General features: G+C 42.8%; 1 protein-coding gene across 1 annotated transcript; it reads right to left on the bottom strand.

Moving 5' to 3' along the window:
- Nucleotides 1-1477: 1477 nt before the first annotated feature.
- On the bottom strand, nt 1478-13848 carry znf408 (zinc finger protein 408). Its single transcript, XM_070914752.1, has 8 exons — nt 13570-13848; nt 11689-11747; nt 10122-10336; nt 7066-7817; nt 5799-6008; nt 5129-5252; nt 3585-3818; nt 1478-2181 (listed from the first exon to the last, which is right to left on the bottom strand). Exons 1-8 carry the CDS (start codon nt 13846-13848, stop codon nt 1478-1480), a joined length of 2577 nt encoding a protein of 858 aa, XP_070770853.1.
- Nucleotides 13849-18259: the final 4411 nt, after the last annotated feature.

Consider the following 18259-nt stretch of genomic DNA (forward strand, 5'->3'; position numbering starts at 1 on the left):
GGAAGACAGAAAAAGAAACACCTTTTAGGGTGGGTGCAATCTGCTTGAGGAGGCTGAGTGCCGCTCTTCATACTGTGGCTATAGGTGCAAAGTAATATGAATAGATTTATTTTTGTCAGTCGATGCATTACTTTCTCTGTTGACGTCCAGCAGCTTTTGAAATCTGGTTGAGTGCAGAGACTTAAACAGATGCTGATCAGTAGGATCCTGTGGCTCTCCATTTTCAACAGCATGACTAAGACTTTGCATTATCTCGGTCTCCGTCACGTAACAAACATGGCGTCTGCGCTGGTGTAAAGTAGTTTTGGGGGGTATTTTTTTATGCCTTCATCAGAGAACAGAGAGATGGCGGGAAATGAGTGATGACACGTAACAAAGGTCTCCTGGCCGGACTCGAACCGGAGACGTTGCAATAACACGGTAAGCGCCTCCTGAAATCTGCCTAACCTTTCAATAAGCCAATTTTACAAAACAGAAAATTGAATGAGGCGTATAGAGATGGGTATCATTAAGATTTTATCAATACAACTCTTATCAATCCTGCCTGTCGGTGCCTTTTGACTGCTGCGCAGGAAAAGTCAGAAATTCAGAACACAATTCACATAGAGGGAGGTGGAGGGAGGTGGAGGGGGGTGGAGGGAGGAAACAGACTAATGCAGCTTTAAGTACACTTCCTTCAGGGTTTATCTAAAACAAAATCCTGTAATTAAAAATGTAAGATCTCAACTAATATTTCAGCAGGAGCTAAAAGGAGAGTGAATATTGGACACGACGGCTCTGCATCTGCTGCATGTGTGAACAGGTGACCCTGCAGCATCAAGCGCTAATATGTGGTTCCGCATGAGAGTCCAGTTTTCAACACTTTGTCGGTCGTGCAGAACACCTTTCCCACCTGTATGCAGACTGGTGCGGTGGTGCTGGCCGGCCCAACACAGACCCCCCAAAAACCCCTTAAACCAGGACAAAGACACACCTACAGCAGGTGAGACTTCTGAGTGTATTTTCAATGGACTCTGACAGCTTATGTTTGTTTCATCTCAAGCATCAAAAGTAAATGTCAGTTTTGGGTGTCAGCCGCTCAGAATCAACAACCACAACTAAAAGAAATCCACCACTGAGGAGGCTCAGGGACCAGGTCTACACAAGCAGCAAATAGACCTGAATGCAACAAAACATGTTGGCATCTAAGAAACGGGAGCTGGACTCTCTAGTTTCTCTGGTCCTCTGCTGGGAAACCTCACGGCTGCTGTTGGTATTGCTTCTTACTTCTTCTTGGTATTGTTTCTAATGAGTTCACATCTGTTCTGTAGAGGTTGCTCAAAGGCAGTCTGGGGTATGAAAATAACAATAAGCTGAAGACGAGGTAGGTGGAGGGAAAGTGAGCTCAACAGAAAAACACTTCATCATGAAGTTAACGGAGAGGACATGATCATCCGTCCGGTCGGAGCCACCACAGAGGAGGAACCAGGACTTCAGTCTATACTGTGTTTATCTCAACCGTCTGAGCCACAGAGAGTCCAGAGAGTCCAGAGAGTCCAGAGAGTCCGCTCCCCTCCTCCTGTAAGATCAGAAGCTCTCCTACCGCCTGCTGCCCGTGGACCACAATGCACTGCTCTGCGCCCTCTGATATCACCACCTCCACCAGCTCCTGCTCCGTCCCTGCAGGTAGCGAAGTCTCCGAGGTGAGGAGCAGAGGGGTGGAGCTCGGCGTGGACAGGTCGTCTGTGTGGACGTAGACGACGGCATGTTGGATGTCACCCGAAGCCTCCTCATCTCCTCCCCTCTCTGCTCCCGAGGTCTCATTCTCTTTGACTTTCCTCCCTTCCTGCCTCGCCTCCTTTACCCCCCCTTTTCCACGTCCCCTTTTCCGCCTCACTTGACCCTCCCCCTTCTCTCCCTCCCCTTGAGGGAGCGAGTTCTTCTTGGGCCGGCCTCTGATCGGCTTCGGGTGACTGGAGCCTAAAGCCGCTACCTCTTGCACAAGCTTCTCCTCTTTGCGTCCTCCCTCCGACTCCGCCGCCCTCACCTCCTCCTGAGTTCCCCCCTCGGTCCTGTGCTGAGCTTGGTGCCTCAGCAGACTTTGTCTGACGGTGTAGGAAGCGCCGCAGTGGCAGCTGTACGGCTTCTCCATCAGGTGAGAGGACTTTATGTGTCTCCTCAGCTTGGTGGCCAAAGTGTAGCCTGAGGACGAAAAATCGACATCAAATCTGAACCGCAAAAAATAAAACATTATTAAGCATATTCTGTATTTTCTGAAATCAATTAACTGTTAAAGAGACATGCGAGAACATGAACAACTCGCTGCCAAACTCACAAATGAGAAAACCAAGACTATAAAAGACCTCTTTGCTTCATTAACACATTTCTGTTCTATATCGTTTGCGGTTTGATTTTCACTTTGTTCCAGTTTAAGAACCAAAACAGTTTGTTATCATGTTCTCTTCGCTCTCATTGTTATTTTAAATTCTTTTTATGTAACAGATAAGGCTGGTGTTTCTTATTGTCACCAGATCCCATGAAAATACCAAAACCAGAACCAAGAATGTGTTCGTCCGTCTCTGAGTACTTTGGACTTCTGTACCCTGCCTGTGGCTCTCAGCTCGAAGCCCACTGCTTTCTGCTGAATATATACATCTTTAAAAGAAAAAAGGCTGAGTGGTTTCCTGAAACAGCTGATCACTGTTGTTTTTAGCAAACAGGAGGAAACAGTGCATTTGTTGGGGACTATTTTCAGCGGCGGCAGGACGGTGTATGTGGGATTGAGTCAAAAGGAACTATGGGATTTTTTAAAAATAAGAAAAATAAAGACCGACTTGTCCTTTAAGTGGAACTGCATGTAAAACACTTTGAAAACAGCCTCAGTGCATGAATTGTGCTATGCAAAGAAACTTATATAACTGTGAAGGATTGAAGTAAAAAAAATTATCAATTCACTCATTTCACAAACAAATGTAAAAAAATAAAAAAATAAATAAAAATAAAACATGCGACCTGTGCCTGTTAGCCAGTCATGAGGGATAAAATGCCACTTTAACTGTCTAAAAAAAGTTTCGGGTCATCAATAATGTAACCACTGAACTCAGCACACAAGTTTCCTAATGCTTCATAAAAAGTATATGTGGACAACCTCATAATCAGCAGTTTGTGCAGGACAGAACATCTGCAGCTCCACGTTCCTGACTGCCGGTTTTTATCTCTTTGACAAAAATGACAAACTTATTCTGTCTTCTGGATGTGTTTGTCTGTTTGCCAACACGTTCCCCATAACAGCTTTATGAGGTGATAATATGTCAGTGTTACAGCCTGTTGTGTAGTAAGTAATAAGATCCACTAATGCAGGTCCATTAAAGGCCTTAAAACCTTCAGACAGTGGCGCCTCCTTGTCGTAGCGCTGCTACAATCCCAGTGATAAGGGCTGCGGAGGGGATTAGGCATCCCAAATGGGAAGAAAATGGGGGCAAAGTTCCACATAGAATTAGTTATCTAGGAGAGATTAGAGGACTTGTCCCCAGCCTCTTCCCTCCCTTCCTCCTTGATTTCTTTCTCCATAAATTTATTTGACTTTTAAATTTCGATGTTCTGACCTTTGCCACAGATAGGGCAGCGGTGGGGTCTTTCTCCAGTGTGCAGTCTCTCGTGGGACTTCAGGCTGTGCGGGTCCCTCAGCGATTTCCCACAGTAGCTACAGAGGAAACCTCCGCCGGTGTGGGAAAACATGTGCCGACGGAGTTCTGGTTTCTGGGAGAAACTCAGGTCACACTCGGAGCACGGATACGGCTTCTCTCCGTTGTGGATTCTCAGATGGCACTCGAGGTTCCCTGACAGACAGACAGACAGACACACAGAGATACACTCAGTTTCAGATTATACGTGATGTCGAGGGGGGGGGGGGGTTGTGGTCGCAGCGGGGGCGGGGGAACAGTGAATATGCATTTGTCCAATAATGTGTGAAGACCAGGTTCTCTCGCTGTCACTTTGACAAATGAAAAGATAAATTGTGGGAATTGATCACAGCTGGAGACAAAAACAACAAGAATCAAGTCAAGTTAAACGAAACGATGTGTTCTGTGTTTTAGAGGAATAATTTGACATTTGGGGAAATATGTTTTCTCAGATGAGAAGATCAATAACAATTTCATCTTTGTGTGTTTCAGTGAAGAGGCGGCTCTGGACGTGATTGTCTTTGGCAGCAAGAGGAAGCAGCCAGCCCAGCTCTGTCAAAGGTGCCGGCTCCTGCATTTCAACAACTCCAACGCTTGTACATCTTCTCAGATGTTGGAAGGTGTGTTTTTCTATCTTTTCTCCTGCTTTTAGTCTTTGTGCGGAGCAACGTTGCCAACTGTTTTCAATAGAAAACAGAGGACATCAACTACTTTTATCATTGGTTATTATTCAAGCTGCCATCATCTTATCCGTCCGCATTATCTAGTTGTAATGTTTTTGTATATTATCTTAAATAGAGAGAATTCAGACTCTCACTAAACTCTTGAAAACTCTGTGTATTTTGTGAAAAAATAAAGCAGTTAAATTAACAAAACCAAATGATAAAGACGCATACAACAGGTATTAGTGATTAGTCATCATCACCGTTTCTCTCCGGGTGATGATTGTTTAGGCTCTTAAAAGTTGCCAAATCTAGTGATCATGTTACACCTGACGGGCAAAACAACAAGTGTATTTTCCGAAATGTTGGAGTATTCCTTTAATGTGAGACCATCTGCCATCTTCCTTTTATTTCCTGCGATTCTCTTGAGTCAGGTGCTTTAAAGACGTTATCATTAGACCGACTGACGCGTCTCCTTGTGAGGTTTTATCAAGATTCATAAACTCAGCGAGCAGACTCAGTAATGTCAGTTCCACAGGAATATCTACCTGAAGTTTGCCAACATTAGCCACCATAAGCTACTGATCATACCAGACCAGGTAAAGCTGTAACTGAGTGCATTGAACTGAGCATTGACAAACTATATGAATGTATAAATCAAACCTCATGTGATGTTTTTGACAGTTTAGCAACAACAAAACGAGAGTCAACTGTCGTGACCTTCATCTGGTCACAGCAGCATTTTCAAACTGAGCACACCTGACTGTTGCAGCTCCAGGATCAGGCTCGGGCCTCTGACATTACCTTTCTGACTGAAGCACTTCCCACAGTGCTGGCAGATGTGAGGTTTCTCCCCCGTGTGGAGCTTCATGTGGTTCCTCAGAGAGCCGGAGTTAGCCAGCAGCTTGGGGCAGATTGTACACTGCACCTGAGAGGGAACGAGCAAGGCCAGCATGCAAATTTAAAGACGTTACGTGAAAGATTTTAAAAATTGGGCTGAGAGGTGCAGAGACGGAGACACAACCCTTTTAAGAAATAGCTGAAGGGAAGGTGATGCAGCAGCAGCAGCAGCCGCGGCAATTTAAAGCTATTTCAGGAGAAATAATGCAAGAGTGAAAAATGAACCAATTAAGCTGCCCACTGTCGTCCTTATCAAAACAGCAATAATGTCACCACAGACCAGTGAACAAGCACTTAAAGGGGCCCTGTGGAGTTTTCTTGTAAACAAACAGGCTTTTTGTTTTCAGCTGAATGTATTTCAGTCCTCATACAACACGTGCAAAGCGGATTAAAGTGTTTTAACATCCATGTTTACTCGCATGCTCTCTTCTTCTTCGTCACCTCCACCTGTAGAACCACAGGTCAGACTGTGCGTCATGTGCATCCTTGTACGCCAGAGATATACAAAATGGAGACCCACTCATTTAAAAAAAAAAACAGCCTCCATAGAGCTACTAGAGGTCCACCTCCCTACCTTAGGAGGCTGGGTGTAAATCATTCTGCTGCAGTGAAGGAGGCGGTGGATGCGTAGGGAGGGCCGGCGAGCGAACGCCTTGCCACAGTGCTCGCAGATGTAAGGCTTTTCTCCAGTGTGCAGGACCAGGTGCTCCTTCAGGTCCCGCTTCAGGCCGTAGGTCTTCTCACAGTGAGGACAGGAGAAGGGACGCTCTCCGCGATGACTCATCTGGAAGTAACACCATTATTATTTGAAATAAAATGTATTATTACTACTGCTATTATTTCTATTCACTGGGATGAGTAAATTGCTACTCTGCTTGATGACTAAGCTTGTGGCCAACAAGGGAGCAGTCGGTGAAGGAAGAACTCCCCGCACCCACACATCCACTGTTTAAAAAAAGCCTCTGGTGACGTATCTTGGCCATTTAGTTGTCAAGTGGTTGGGTTTTTTTTTTTTATTCCTGTGGACAACTGAGCAAAGAGGATAACAACTCTGATAGCAGAAGATGTTTCAGCCAAAAAAAAATCAACGGTTAACATCAGCTTTTGATGTCAGTCACCAGAATCAAAGAGGAAAGGCTTCTTTGTGGAGTCGATGTTTGGCAAATCATACAGAGACAGAAAAGAAAAGACAGAGCAGCAGAGGAGGAAGGAAGAGATATTATCAGGCAGCATCGGTGTAAATGTTGGCTGATTACATATCTGACATGTTTGTGGTCATTTAGTTTCAGTAATTTAAGAGTCTCAATTACAGTTTGTTCACCAGAGAGCATTGAAAACATGTCCTGCTCAGTGCCAAACTTAAAGATGCCTACAAATAAGACTCATGTGCTTATGGGAAAAAATATATCCACAATAAATGAAAAACTGAGCTCATTTCACCATGAATGGAAGCATCTTTTGACTACTTAAAGAGTCACTTAACACCCTCTGAAAATCCTCCTGCAGTGATGTACAGGTGTACTGCAGCACCCTGTGACATCACCATCCATCAGTGATGCTGACTGTGGTCAGAAAACAGACTTAAAACATCTGCTTTTACTTGACCTCTGACATTTTTCATGAATTTTAACTCAATTTTAAACGTATTTGTGTTGTGATATTTACTGTTACATTACTGTGAAATGTCCTGCTGAATACATATCTTGACCACAACTCCTAAATAACCAGATTTAAGAGATCCCCTTGGACTGAAATTCAAAGACAGAAAGGTGGTGTGTAAAAAAGAAAGACAGAATCTGTCTTTGAGTTTATCCCCTCAATCATCCAGTCACACTTCCTACCTGATGGGCTCTGAAGCTTTCTGCAGAGGTGTAATTTTTCCCACACTCTTGGCAGCTGAAGGGTTTCTCGTCAGTGTGACTGAACTGGTGTTTCTTTAAGTGACCGATCTGGAAGAACTTCTTGCCACAGCTGGAACACCTGTAGCGCCTCTCTCTGATCTCTGGATGCCACGTCAGAGCCGCCCCGGCCACACAGGCTGCTGCGACAGCCTCAGCGTCCGGGTGAACCGTCGTCACGGACACCACCTTCTCTGTGACGGACTCGGCGGCCTCGCCCTCGCCCTCGCCCGAGGCCTCGCCCGAGCTCCGGCCCTGTGCCTCTGTCTGTGTGGGTGCGTCGGGGCGGGCAGCGGGTTGTTTCCCCCTGCTGGACAGACAGTGAACGCGTCGTGGTTTAGCAGCCAGGCGGGAGCTGCAGCGGACAGGAGGAGGTGCAGAGAGGCCTCCGCGGTCTGTCTGCCTGTCTGTAGATTCACAGCGTGAGTGTCCGTCCACAGCCGCTGGGACTCTGCCTGCACCGTCCGTGTGTCCACCTGCTGTCGGGATATTACTGTCGGATGTGTTAGCTGTTCTGTCCGAGCGGATTTTCTCGGCCCTCCTCTTCCTCATGTGTGTGGTTGTGTGACTCCTCTTGATGCATCTGCGCCGGTTCCTGTGCTGCTCTTCCTCCCGTTTGTGCTCTTCCTTTTCATCAGTGACCGATATGTTGGTAACGACAGCCTCTGGGTCTTTTTTGTGTTCCACTTTATTATCTGTCCAACAAAAAACACAAAGCAGTGAAACAGTTGGGTGATTTATAAAAAATGTATCTGCAACAATTTTGACAATTGATGAAAAATAAAACCCAAACCAAACATTCTCTGATCTTCTAGTTTTCTGTATATCTTTGTAAGAATAATTACTGAATATTTCTGGGTTCTGGACTCTTGGACGGACAAAACAAGCAATTAGAGGACATCGCTTCAGATCTTTTATTCAAACAAAAGTAGCAAATAAAAGTAGGAACACCACAATGAAAAGAAAAAACAACATTAAAAGTAAAAGTTCTGCATTTTAAATTTTACTTGAAGGAATAGTCGGACTTTTTTTGCTATACATGTGTGGTAATTTATTATCAAACCGTTGTACTTGAGTCTGTTTCCACTGGGGTAATTCCTACTGCTCCCCCCTGCTAGGTGAATGCACGAGTCCTAGGCTCTCCCCTAGGTGGCGCTGTCATAAAGAACCTCTTCTCGGTCCACATGTACGCCTCCTATCATGCATGTACCGCATCAAATATTCATTTATCATGTTTTATTCATTTTAAAGCTTCTGTTATCTACTTTTCTCGCCTATATTACAGCTTTCTTTTCTCCCTCTGAAGCTAACGAATATTTGCTAACACAACAAAGTAATTTTCCTCCAGAGATCAATTGCTTCTTATCTTATTATCTTTCATTTAGTATTCATAATTGTTTTGGAGCTGCATTCATGATTTATAGCCTCAATCTGTTTAAATCAGCACTCTACAAGAGCCAGAGTTTAATACGATATCCACAGCACAGCCACAGTCTGTTGCCGCCAGGTATGAAGGTCCTCCTTAATATCCCATCAATAACAGCAGAAATAATGAAGGATTAGCCGGAGAGCATTTCATTCCTATAGAACAAATGTGCTTTAATGATTTTGTTTTCTTGCTTGGTGTTTTCATTTCACTGATGTATTTCGTTGTTGGCCAGAAATGATTCATCCTCTATCATCTCTTCATCTTGACTGGAGAGGTTTGTCCTCACAAAGCTCTCGACTGATGTCAGCCATGTTAAATAATGATGACGTGGGAATTCTGCTTTTATCACTGAGCTGATCAGTGACGTCGATGCTCATTCATCTACTAGGACCTCATTTCATTTAACTGTACCTGGGACTGTAGCTATATAACACCGGATGTTAGATGAGGTTTTCTGGGGGTCAACTGCTGTTGTTGTTGAGTCCACTGTGAGTTAAATGCCCCTCTAGCGCCTCCAGGTGGAGAGAATGAATGAATATGAAGTGGACTGAAGTGGCAACAACATGTCTGACGACATTAATCAGAGACATATTTAACATATATGTTTGGTAACACTTCACTGTAGAACTTCTATGAAGGGTTTATGCAAGAGAATCATTTATAAGTCTTTAATAAATCAGTAATCACTGACTGTGAATCATGGGTTCAATTAATATTGATTTAATTACTACAACACTATCTCAATATTGGTAATATTCACTTAAGTATTCAAACTAATGAGGTAAAACAATCATTTTATAGCTGCATTAATTAATACTTTTATATTAACAATGAGTCAAATGACTGTGTGATGGAAAAGGGGTCACTCGTAGTGACGAACCCACAGAGAATCATCACCAGTCTCTGCAGTTTCCCCTCATCTCTTTCAGCTCGTTTACTGTATCGTTCACTCTCATCATATTTCCAGCAGAAAAGCTCCGGTGAAGCCACCGTGCACGACCTGCCCTGCGGCAAGACAGCAGATATTTCCCTCAGGAGTTAATAGAGACCAAAACCAGAGCTGACAGAGAGGGAACACTGGACTTGCATTCATCACGTGACTCTAAATGAATGATAATGTTGCTCTGTGTCTAGGGGGCATAATATATGTGCGCTTTCCATTTTAAGTTCTGCCACCAAATGGCCAAAAAACGGACTTATGCAGCTTTAAGTCAATTTTAGTTTATCGAGTTTATCGAGAACAAAATCCTTTAATTAATTTTTCAGCATTCATTGTGACATGAGAAAACTCCAAATCATTACTTCCTGAGATGAGAATTTTATCATGTTATCAGATAGTTAAATGATAATTATATACTGGATGTGCTTTTCTTAATAAAACTGGCAACTTGAACTCAGTCCCACACTGTTCTGGAGGATAAACCTGGTAATTAATTCATTAATCCTTAGACTTTAGACGACAAACCCACTGAACTGATCTTTTTGGCTGGTCTATCGGTAACCACCCGCCCGCCTGCCTGTCTGCCTGTCTGTCTGTCCCTCCCTCTGTCTGTCTGTCTGCAGCCATTACCTGTACGTCCGGCGTCGTCGTCGTCCTGTGCGTCAGGTTTATCTGCTGTCTGACTTTTTCCCACAGCGTCTTCGTACAACAGCAGCTCTGTTCCCGGCTGGACGTCCCGACACACACGCAGACACACATCCACACACTCGCCCACACACACCTCTCCACAGGCACACTGCGCTGCCACGTTCTGCTGGACTCTGCTCCGCGCCTGGCAGGCAAATCTAGGGGCAAATAAACACATGTGAATGCAAACAGACAGATGTTACAGTGGATCTAAATGTGTTGCACTGCACGACATGTTTACTGTGTCTAATCAGTTTGGATTGTTTGTTTGACATGAAGTTTCATCCCTGTGGGTGTCCGTGAACTGTACGTATGAAACACTGAAACACATTAAAGAGATTTAGAGCATAAAAGACCTTCAAAGTTCCTGTGATGATCTGAGTTCATATTCTATATGATAATTAGGATAAATAACAGTTCGTCTGGGGAGCTGCCGTGAATACGGCGACTGTCCCCTGTGGCAGCAAATGACTGTGCAATTTTCTCCAGTTTCACTCTCTGGGAGAGAAAAATAGGCCAGTTTTTAATCAGGACACAACACAGAACACAGCCCGGAGCAGGATAAAGTGTTGGCACTACTGACACAGCCAGCAGCAGAAGGAAGCGCAGACGACACGCAAACCACAGTGTTGACAAAACAACTTAATGTGGTAAAAACCTCAAACACGGAGGCAGACATTGCGTTGACAGTGAGGTATGACATTAGTTTGGTGAGACACGCATTTCTAATAGTCAGATTTTAAATAGCATCTTAATTCATTCATTCATCCAAGGATATTTACATTTTTATAGCTTCAAGACTGCATTGTTTTATGTTTTACCATTTACCTTCTAGCTAGCCTGTTTCATAAAGAAATGTATTGATGATCTACTTTTAGGATTCAGTTTTCCGGTGGTCGGTCCGTCTGTCCACCACTCTGGACCAGACTGAAACATCTCAGCAGCTGTTAAGCTGATGACGTGAAGTTCTGTAGAAGCATTCATGTTCTCCAGAGGCTAAATGCTAATAACTTGTGTCCAATACTTTAGTTTATGACTGAATACCTGCAAAACAAATGACATTCCCATCAGCCTCAGCTGTACTTTGTGTTTAGTGCTAATCAGCAAACATTAGCATGCTAACACGCTAAACTAAGATGGTGAACATGGTAAACACTATACCTGCTAAACATCAGCATGCTAGCATTGTAATTGTGGACATGTTAGCATGCTGGCGTTTGCATTTAGCTAAAAACGCCGCTGTGGCTAAGTACAGCCTCACCGAGCTGCTAACATTAGCTCTTTGGTTAGACAAAGATGGTCTCCATCTTGATAAAGGTTGGTGGCGTGTGACAACACCAGGGAGAATGATGGACAAAGTCTGATATGTTGTATTTTGCATTTTATTGACAACAAATCAAACCAATCAAAGTGTTTATTCGTCCTAAAAAAGTCCAAAATATCTCTACAAGTCAGATTAAGAGGAAAACAAGCACCAGTTTCTTCTGTGTGAAGCAGTGCATCGACTTACTTGATCCAGACGGCGCTCTGCAGTAAAGCCTCTTTATTTGCTGCTATCTCCATCAGTGCCTAGAAAACACAACATAGACGTTTACATCACAAAATGTATTTTGATGCTGCCTAAATAATCAGGGAACATATTCACAGGCTCATCTTCACGCTACCACATGGCACTAAAAGTCCCACTGAAGACCTTTTCACAAAGCTGCTGAGAGCAACTTCTAGAAGGAACTAAGAGACGTCCTGAGCGAAGAGGAGGGGTTGACCTCGTCGCTATGGATGACATCATGTTTTATGAATGATATGCTGTGTCTACAGTGATGTGTTTGACAGGCGACTGGTCAGTGGATGAGAAATTAAATATTTATCAATACACAGGAGCATGAGGAATAAATCAATTTATATAGATAGATAGATGGATAGATTATACTGGATAAGTGTGTGTGTGTGTGTGTGTGTGTGTGTGTGTGTGTGTGTATTTATTGCAGCTAGTGTAATTCTGACGGACATCTGAGATTTAATACCAAACATCTCCGGCGTCGTTGGACTGTTTGGATTTGTTGGTGAGCTGATTGGCTGCCATCCAAATATGGTTTTAAAACTTCATCATGGTGATGAGACGCATTACCTGCAGCACATTGCAGACTGGGAGTAGGCAAATTTATTTATATAGCACACTTCACACCCAAAGTGCTCCACAGAGAACGCAGGAAAAAGCACGAGAAACAAATGATTAAAAACAATCAAAGCAAGAGCACATAAACAGTAAAAACAATAAAGCAAACAATCAAAAGAACAGGCAGATCTCTGGACCACCTCTGACGTCCCTCAATCTGGATCTGCTCTCAGCGCTAAAAGACGTTTTGTGAATGTGGCCCCAGATGTTCAATGTCTACCTGAAAACAATACGAACTCTTATATTCACGTTCATAATGGTGATGATTACTGTCCATATCTGACTCAGTCCCTCACTAAATGATCATTAGTACCTCATTTTATCTGTGAAGCTGCTCTGACTCACGTTTTCTTCGGCAGAAAGCTCGGTGGAAGTTACAAGGACTGGTCCGTTATCTTCCCTCAGGGTCGGCACTTGATTAGGCGGAGAGGCAGACAAAAGAAGCTGCTGCTGGTGAATGTAAAACCACGATGAGACGTCTTTGCATCAGGCAGCCAAATGGATTCATGTCTGGCACTTAACTCTGGCAGACTGATACTTGACTGCTGGCTTTTGAATAGTAAATTAAATCATTATTGGAAGCCTTGTTTCTTGTCAAGGCCTCTGTCGAGACATTTTGAATCTAAATGGAACAAACAACAGCTCGAAAGTAGATAAATGTTGATAAAACTGATTTTACAGTTGGAATTTGCAGTTCCATTTCTATCTAAGGACAGCGTCTCTGTTGCAGGGTGCTCATTACTGTGTGTTTTTGTACTGCAATACTGATTTAAGAAAACTTGCTTGTTCAGGTGCAGCCATGATTCAACATATGATAATTGTAGGTTCCTGTACAGGCTACATTTGACTACTGGTGCATCGTACTTTCTCAGCTCCCTGAAATGTGCACAATTACAGGCACTTATGAAGAACTAAATCTGCAGTTTAGTTAAGCATGCAGAGAAAAACTCCATTATGCAATCATGACACCAGCTCCTAAGACAGCACTGAAACAAAATTAGTACGAGCACTCGAGTGTCAGCTGCATCACGGAGAGACAAAGACAAAGTTGTGAGTTTGTGTTCAGACTTCAAGAATTAAGACAGACATGAAGGAGTGAATACTGCAAGAACGTCCTCTAGCGCCACCTTGAGGCTAATATTTGTGGTTTTGAGTGAAAAACGTGTGCGTGCATGCTCTGCATCTGTATTAATGTTCTAAATGTACTCAATTTACCTTTTCTGCCTCTGCGCTGTTGGTCTGCCCTGTTTTGGACTCAGAGTTCATCGTGAGTTCATCTCGGCTTTGAGTCATCGGGTCGGTGTGATATTTCGAGGCCCACTCTGTGTCCCCCTCCCTCCCCAACAGGCATCCGGCCTCCAGCGAGCGGCCGACCCACCACAGCCCCAGCCTGCCCTCACGGAGCCGCGAAGGCCCCACAGCGAAGCCGCAGGGAAGCAACGAGGACAGAAACGAGGCGAGAGCTGGCGGGACGGGAGGAGCTGGACTGGCCATCAACCTGCACAGAAAAATAAAAAGCAGGTTACAGACAGAATTAAGACTAAACAATATGTCGTTACTTTCACTTAAATCATTGATTTTAAATAAACCTGGACCTGTTTTTATGTCTGCAATGTCAAAAGTCTGCTCTACTCTATTTCATTTGCTGACACTTAGTTTTTTTGTTGAGTCCAGCTATTTTATTCTGTCATGTATTCTGTTGTAATAGTCTCAATGGCACTTAAATGTGCCTGTGTATAAAAGGTACATTATTTATAAAGTTCTCGAGGGCAGTCGATGCACGAAATATAAGATAAAAAAAGTAAAAACAGTGACACTTATATAGCAGGTAAAGCACAGGTGTAATTAACAATGCTAATGATGGCGGTGACTTATTGAATATGTGATAAAGTACACGGACTGACCAGGTGTTTTCTACTGTTCTTTAAAGAGTCACTGCAAATACAACCACACCTAACAACCACACCTAACAGGTGCACAAAGTAGAGGTCCTAATGAACAGAATGATCTGTTATTAAATGTAAATACAGAAAACTTAAATTATCATGTGCTTTCACTGTGAATGCATGTATGAAGGAGCATCTGCATCACAGAGAATCAAATGCTCAAACACGCCAAACTCAAAACAGGAAAAATGTTCAAATGAGTCAATAAAAACGTGTCAATTAATGGAAATAACTTGCATATGAAACACATTAAATACAATATAAGGAGGCTTCCTCAATGCTAAATCATAATAATCGAATAATTGATATTTTGGTATTTATTTAACGCAGTTTTAATGCAGCTACAGTACATTACAACAATTTATCGTAATAATCAAGTCAGGTAACACTACTTCTAATAAAGCAGCACTCTTTTTTATTAAACTACATTAATCTGACACCTTTAAGAAGCTGTTTCCTGGCTCGAGGCTAACGCAGGGAAAATGCATTTCTGGCCAACAACACAGCCGCGGGAGTGCGTTAGCTGCAGGAGTTCATTTAGACCTCAGGACCTAGGACCCCCCCCACCCCACCCTACCCCCCCACTCACTCACTGAGCTGTGGAAGTTGTGCCTCTGATCACTTCATCAGGAAACTGAGCCGCCAAGTGTTAGCTGAATGCAGCTTGTGTGTGTGTGCTGTGCCAGAGCTAACAGGAGCGCTGTGTCTTCTGCGGCGCGTTAGCATTGGTTAGCTTAGTGGCTTTGGTTAGCAAAGTCGTGACTCACAAGCGATGTCATCAATCATTTTAATAATCATAGTAGCTGTGTACATACTTCGGATGTGCTCGGTGTGTAGGGATGACTACGTTAAGTTTAATTCTTCCGATGTAAACTCTGGGAAAGACATCGTTATCCAGCAAGTAAACGCACAAACGGAAGTCCCCGTCGATTATGGTCCGACCGGAAAAAGTGTTGTGGTGTCATTGGTTCCTCAAACAGTCACATTACTGAAATACCACAAACATCATGACATTATTGAGTGTGTATAATCACTACAGTGCCTGATATGAATGTTTATTTACTGATATATATATTGAAAAGTACCCACATTATTGTTATATTATTTTTATTATTTCATCTCAACATTATGGGGAACCCATCAAAACAAACAGACGACTGAGTACTCATGTATAATGTAGTAATGACTACGAGTACTCATGTAATAATTAAGGGATTACAACTGAGTACTCATGTATAATGTAGTAATCACTACGAGTACTCATGTAATAATTAAGGGATTACAACTGAGTACTCATGTATAATGTAGTAATCACTACGAGTACTCATGGGTCAGAACATCGACATGCTGACGGGCGTCGTGGCTGCTGTGATCACATCACAAGATAGTCTGGTTAATTTTTTTGTTGAACATGTTCAATATTGTCACAGCTCTTCTATGCAGTCTAGCATGAAGGATATTTCGTTATTCTTCATGTTCCCTTTTTTAATAAAATGTTTGTTTTCATAAAGATATTGTACGCTGGCCTGACTTACTGTAACAAGTGGCAGAATCCAGTTTTTCAGTTATTTGTGTAACCCCTTTTCTGATATGGTTTTTAGTCTTAAGGTCCATGTGGTTCCCCTGAGACAGAGTTTGACAATAAAGTGAGTGTTTCTAATTCGCAGTGTGTGTGTCTGTGTCTGTGTGTGTGTGTGTGTGTGTGTGTGTCACCTGAAGTGGTCATAGTTTGCTCACAGCAAGAAGTGCTTAGCAGTATGTTTTATGTTACAAACATTTTCTGTTTTCTACTAATTAACAAGTGAAATCTGCTGTGAGCAAAGAGAGACGATTCATCCGGAGGCCCGGGGCGGAGAGGTGAACCGGTGTGTGAGGAGGGTGGGGTGCAGAGGATCCTTAAAAGGACCCTATTCAGTCACAACTGAACGCTGACTCCATGTACAACCCACCCTGTTGGGCAAATACAAATTTACCGTAATTTTATTATTCCTATGAGTCAGTGCCGTATTCTATTTACCTCAGCCGCTGCCTCAGGAACACTGAGCTCACTGAGAGGCAGGCGCAAGGTGAAAGACGTGTTTGTTGTCTGTACCTGGAATATCTGGGCGGGGACCCTCCTGGAATGATGGAGGCCTGACTGATCTCTGCCGCCTCTTGATTATATAACTCTCACACTAATAAACATCTGTAGGTAGTTGTGCTGCATGAACAGAGACGAGAGCGTACACTCAAAAGAGAAACCTGAATCCACCGCAGAAGGTAACAACCAAAGTGTTTTTTTTTATTTGGCATTGATTGATGCGAGTACAAACATTCAGACATGGCGCACATGTGACGTCCTTCTGCACCACTTTGGTTTCATAAAACATCACACAAGACAAAGCCAAAGGACATTGTAATGTGAGGAGGAGGCAAATATAATATATGTGTTTCTCTTAAATAATATTTTATCTATTTAATTTTATATCATTTCCAAGACCCAGAGTTTCATAGCTGAATATAAACTCTGCTACTTTTTCCTCAGATTGACATGATGTCTGAATTTGCATTTGAGATGACAAATTGTAATAAGACTGGTGTTAAACTATGTATTTCTTATTGTCAACAACAAACCTAATGAAGCTGTGGCTCACTGATGTGATTTTAATCATTTTTAAACCACAATGGAACACAGAAATAAGATATAGCAGGCTTTTAATGTGATTTGTTGACAATAAGAATAATAAGAGTATTGACAGGCTTGTCCTTTAAATTAGTGAATAAAATGGGGCTGCAGCAGACACATGTAAAGCTATGAAATTGTCTTCTCAGTCTTTGGTTTGTCATGCAGCAGGTGACAGTATGTATGAAGGAGGCACAGCCCCCAAATACAACAACAACAACGACACAAAACAAGTTGGAATAAAAACGACGACAGGCATTTCACACTGCAGTGTTGACAGTGAGGTTATTTCCTCTGAGGTTACAAACATGAAACAGATAACAGGTTCATTACACTGACTCCACAGAAACACTGTGCACTGCACAGCCTCATGGAAGATGATGACAACTAAAACACACAGAAAACAAAAGAGTCAAACCAGCCAACATGACAGACTGTGGGGTCACAAGCAGTTTCATCCTCTACTGATGAAACATGACAAATGGAGCTGGTAGGAGTTTATTCACCCCGGCCGTGTGTTGCCTGCGCTGCTGTAGTCTCATAAGAGTACTGAATCTCTCTTGTACAACAATCACTGGCTCAGTCCAGCAGACTCTGTCACTGCGTGAAATCAATAAATAAAAGGTTGTGTATTCACATTGACCAGCAGTCTCCGCTTTACACCACAACATGCTATAGCAGACTATAAAGGTTGTCGGATTAGCTTTGCTTTCTCTCTCTATGGCTAAATGTAGTCTGGATATCACCTCCTTAATGCTCTTTTCTTGTTTCCACTCATTTTGACCAGATATCATGTCCAATAAAAGCCCTTCAGAGGTGCAAAATAATCCAATAATCCAAATAAAATCCAATAATCCTGAAAATGTATATGCATACTAAAATCTCTAAACCTTTTTAACATCTAAAAATGCACGCTGGACATGCAGACATGGAATTACAACTTGATTAGGATTGTCCTCTATTTATGGCTGCTGCACTTAAATAAGCTGTTTGATATTTTGGGAAATACAGGTTTCCACTTTCTTCCCAAGAGAAGGTCGATACTAAATCTGAAGCTAAAGCGTGGGGGCAGTTAGCTTAGCTTAGCAGAAAGACTGGAAACAGGGGGGCCAAAGGTAAAACAAATCCACCTACCAGCACCTCTAAAGGTCAGTAATTAACACATTACACTTGACAACATTCACCTCCCGAGCATTTTTGAAATATCAAGTTTTACCATGTTTCTCGTAATGGTTGTCTCGCGCTGTGGAAGTTGTTTTTCATGTTTTATTACAGGAAGGAACGGCGGCAAACAGAA

The sequence above is a fragment of the Enoplosus armatus genome, chromosome 1 (genome assembly GCF_043641665.1).
Source record: "Enoplosus armatus isolate fEnoArm2 chromosome 1, fEnoArm2.hap1, whole genome shotgun sequence".
Taxonomy (NCBI): Eukaryota; Metazoa; Chordata; class Actinopteri; order Centrarchiformes; family Enoplosidae; genus Enoplosus; species Enoplosus armatus.